At 37.8% G+C, this 4085-nt stretch overlaps 1 protein-coding gene across 1 annotated transcript in view; it reads left to right on the top strand.

Annotated features, from left to right (window-relative positions):
- LOC137648558 (E3 ubiquitin-protein ligase RMND5A-like) overlaps positions 1–3224 on the top strand; it is a 75380-nt gene extending 72156 nt beyond the window's left edge. Inside the window, exon 9 of the mRNA XM_068381475.1 lies at positions 2738–3224. Coding sequence (XP_068237576.1) covers positions 2738–2801 — 64 coding nt within the window. The 3' untranslated portion in view covers positions 2802–3224. The remainder of the gene's footprint in view (positions 1–2737) is intronic.
- Positions 3225–4085: the final 861 nt, after the last annotated feature.

Genomic DNA, 4085 nt, shown 5'->3' with positions numbered 1-4085 from the left:
TACCCTCTGTTGCACCAACTGACTATGAAGTGTGCAAGGATTTGGACCAGCAGAAGTTGTGACCTTTCCTGGGAATTGATGGTATACCATCTATGGAGAAGCTTCTGAGGTTTTTTGCTGATGCCAGGACCTCGATGACTTCCCTTGCTGTGCCCACCTTGTATGCTCATCCCCCTGCAGGAAAGGCGTTAGACATAACTATCATCAGCAAGTTGTCACCTGTCGTTGGAGAAGATCCCGTGTCCTCTCCTGCCACAGTATCATTGCGAGCCTTGAAATCCTTGTTGACTGAAGCCTGATAAGGTAGAGAAACTGTGGATGCACCTTCTTCTTCTTCCCCCCCCCCCCCCCCCCCCCCAAATCCTGCATCTTCAACATCTCCGTCAGGTGCGGAACCTTCAGATATACCAAAGAAGACGTCACCAATAAAGAAGACCCTTAACTTTGACCGACCAATCCTTGCTTATGCAAGAGAGGATTTAGTGCAGTAGTGAATACTATCCTAGCTTCGAAAGGTGTATCCGTATTTTGTGCAGGTGTTCATATGCCGGCTACCAGTGCTCGGTTTTGTACAGGAATGGGTATGTACACCGATGCTCTGGATGAAGGGAACTCCCCTCTTCCCGTTCCTTCTGAAAGTTCCAGAGATACATCAAGATTATCTCCTAGGAAGACAATAGACAAGCATAAGGTCAATTGTGGTGGATAGTATGATTTACGAGCTCTTCCTATGACTTCAATATCTGTCCCTTGCTAACTAGTCCCATGAGGATGGATTGCAATGAGACTGCTCTCCACGTGCTTGATCTCCTGCACCAGGTGTCCTCTCGCCTGGTCTCCTGCACCAGGTCTTCACTCTCCCGGTCTCCATGTGCTCACTCTTCACACGAACCATCACTGCGTAATAGGACTCCTCTCACGGTTATTCTTCCAGAAGCTATGATGTTGAGTCTTAGGGCACGTATCACTTGCTTCTTCACTATGTTCTAGGTTGACATATAGGGATCTTCCAATGTACAGAGATCATTCCTTGCCCTGAAATCTTTGTACGTGCCAAGACCGGTCCATGTCACAAGATCTGCCCACCTGCTGAGACTGTTTACCGACTTGAGACATTTCAATGCTCTGAAAATTTCCTATACGCCGAGACCTTCAAACGCGTTTATATGATAAGTCGAGACGTCGCATCTTATGTCTGCGATCATAAGGAATGCTTCTCACCACCCAGTAACAGGGTTTTACATGACACACCACAGTGCCACACTCTCCCATTCACTCTTCAGAGACTAAAGATGCTTCGTTAGCCTCTGAAGGTATGAGGGCTAAGGGCGCCTCGGCCCCGAGGAGTCAGGTCTTATATCAGCTGACCCTTTTTCTTCACAGTATCATCCTGGTGCCATTTTTGGTTCAGTGTGCGAATGCACCAAGAAACATTCTACACATCAAGATGACCTCTTTTGTGAGAGAGGGCATGTATTTATTGATGCAAAATGAAATAGGTAAATGTTGATTAAACTGAGCTTCTGGAGAAGAAGCAATATGAACAGCAAGGGAGATTCATAGAAAAATTAATTGAAATATAAAAAGTATAAAACCTATCTGCCTTTAGAAACCTGCGATATTTATTTACGTTAAGTAAATATATAAATCTGCGATGCACTGAAGTTTGCTTTTGCTTTCTACAATGGATGTTCCTGAAATGTGAAATTGTTTGGATATTCCAAGCAATATAGCTACGGCTTATTAGAGCTTTATTGGTGTGGCATTTTTCTGCTATACTTTACACCTCTATCCACTTTGTGCAAATTCCTTTTATGAGTCATGTTGGTGCTCCCTGTCTCCTCCTCACCTGAAGAGACTTCCTCCCTCTTAAGCTGCTGTATCTTCTCAGTGGTCAGCTCTTCCTTGTGCCCATCCAATAAGTCCTCCACATTATCCTTATAGGATTCCAGGCCCTTGGACCTGCTGAGAGAGATTATACCTTCCATAACAGACAGCCTCAAAGTTCTTTCATTAACATCTTTTTGCTAAATTCTCCTCCAAGCAGAATGCATGGTCTTATAGGAAACTTCCTATAAGAAGTTGGGAAGCTCTTTTTCAGAACTCTCTTATGGTTAATTCTATCAGAGGTCATTTCAAAGTATAGAGTTTTTTTAAAATTACAAATGACCAGCTGGTCCATGAGCTGAACGAAAGGAGTTGTTTGAAGAGCATTGTCCATAACAAGGGCTTTTAGAAGCAGTTGGTTCTCTTGTAAATATTCTTTTACACTTGATCCAAACTCTCTGGTCAGCAAACCTTGATGTTTGGCCTCCACATGACAGGTAACTGGGTTTCTTATACATTGATTTTTTAGAATTATCGAGATCAGAATTAGATTACTTTGTTTTTCAGGCCAAATTTTTGGGTCTTCTTGCATTTTTTTATCAAACATTGGTTGAGAAATTTCAAGTTGAAAATTAAAGCAAATGCTCTTAACATTAGCTCATAATTTCACACAGTAGGATCTGCCCATATGGCATCAGCTTCCCCTTTTGACTTTCTGCTGGTCCATTTAGTTTTATACTTTATACATACAGTATCTAATAAGATGTTGCTTATATCACTACTCTCAGTGTTCTGTGTAAGCTCTTAAATTTTTTGTCGCTTGCATGTGTTTAATTAAAAGATGGCGTTATTGACTATTTATGTTTTTTGAAATATGGTTTTTGCATTTTATATTATCTTTTTTTTCCAGGCTAAAATGTCCATATTGTCCAGTTGAACAGAATCCTGCAGATGCTATTCAGATCTTCTTTTAATTATTGCTCTATAAACGTCTTAGTAATGTGGATTGTTTGTATGTACAGCAAATATCTTGGAGTGAGGTGTGAGTCCTTATTTGTTTACTGCCAGTTATAGGGTAAAATATGGTTTGAACTAGTGTTTTTATGTGATCGAAGAGCCTTGACTGTTTCCATAGCATTCATTGAATTTTCCCTGCAATCTTAGAAATTTGGATAGTTATAATATTTAGACATAACTTATTGTTGAAATATGAGTCTTTCCTTTTAAAACAAACTAGTATATCATCTAGAATGAAAATATCCTCAGATTGAGTATTTCTTTGTTTGATAATGGTCCCTTTTTGTAAGATGTATTTAGATATGTTAAAGGTTGTTTATCAATTTGTTTTCAATCCTTGTGAAGGACTTTTATGATGAAATATTCTTTTTGGCAGCTAAGCTAAAAAATTTAGTAATTGATTTAGTTTTCTACTAGTTGAATTCAAAAGACAGGAGAGAGATTTTTTTTCAGTAGCCTATTTATGGCTTTCATTTATTCTTACCATCATACTAAATGTTTTCACAAAGTTAGCTATCATGGGAAATTAATGAAAGGGAACAATTAGTCCTTTGGGTCATTATTAAGCATTTTTGTTTTATGTATTTTATTATGTATACTTGGGTTTTTAAAATCATGCACTTCACTTAGGGAGCATAATGTTATTACTACTGTAGTATCTAGATAAATGGTAGGGAATGGTTAAATAAATTACAATTTATATTTATTTAGGCAATTACAGTTTTTCTAGAATGCATTTAACACCTTAGATAGTTAAGAATTGTTACGATCAGAACTGTTGATGAGTTCTGAGATATTTGACCTCAATTTGGTCTTTGTCATGTCATACTGAAACAGACTTACTTTAGGCTGTGGTGTTGTGTATGGCACTCACTAAGGTTATAATGATTTCACTGCCCTGAGAATTCATTTGCATTGGCACTTTGGTGTCACAGTATTTCTATTCATTTCACAGAGAACCTGTCCAAGAAGAGTGTGTGAGACTATAACTTGTAGTGTAGTTATTTATTTTATGATGATAGTAACAACATTGTTAATGTTAATCATAATGTTATAAATAGTTGTATTGATAAAAATTATAATTATTTTATATAAAGACTTATGTATGATTATTTGTGTTTCCAAGCAAATGAATGTTTGAGCCAATGCAATGGTTTTGAGTGCTCCAATGACACATTGATATTAAAGATAAACATTTTGAGAATTCTTAATTGAAATCTTGTGATTTGTAGTCATATATA

This window comes from Palaemon carinicauda, chromosome 1 (assembly GCF_036898095.1).
Source record: "Palaemon carinicauda isolate YSFRI2023 chromosome 1, ASM3689809v2, whole genome shotgun sequence".
Classification (NCBI taxonomy): Eukaryota; Metazoa; Arthropoda; class Malacostraca; order Decapoda; family Palaemonidae; genus Palaemon; species Palaemon carinicauda.
This window is presented reverse-complemented; position numbering and strand designations above follow the sequence as displayed.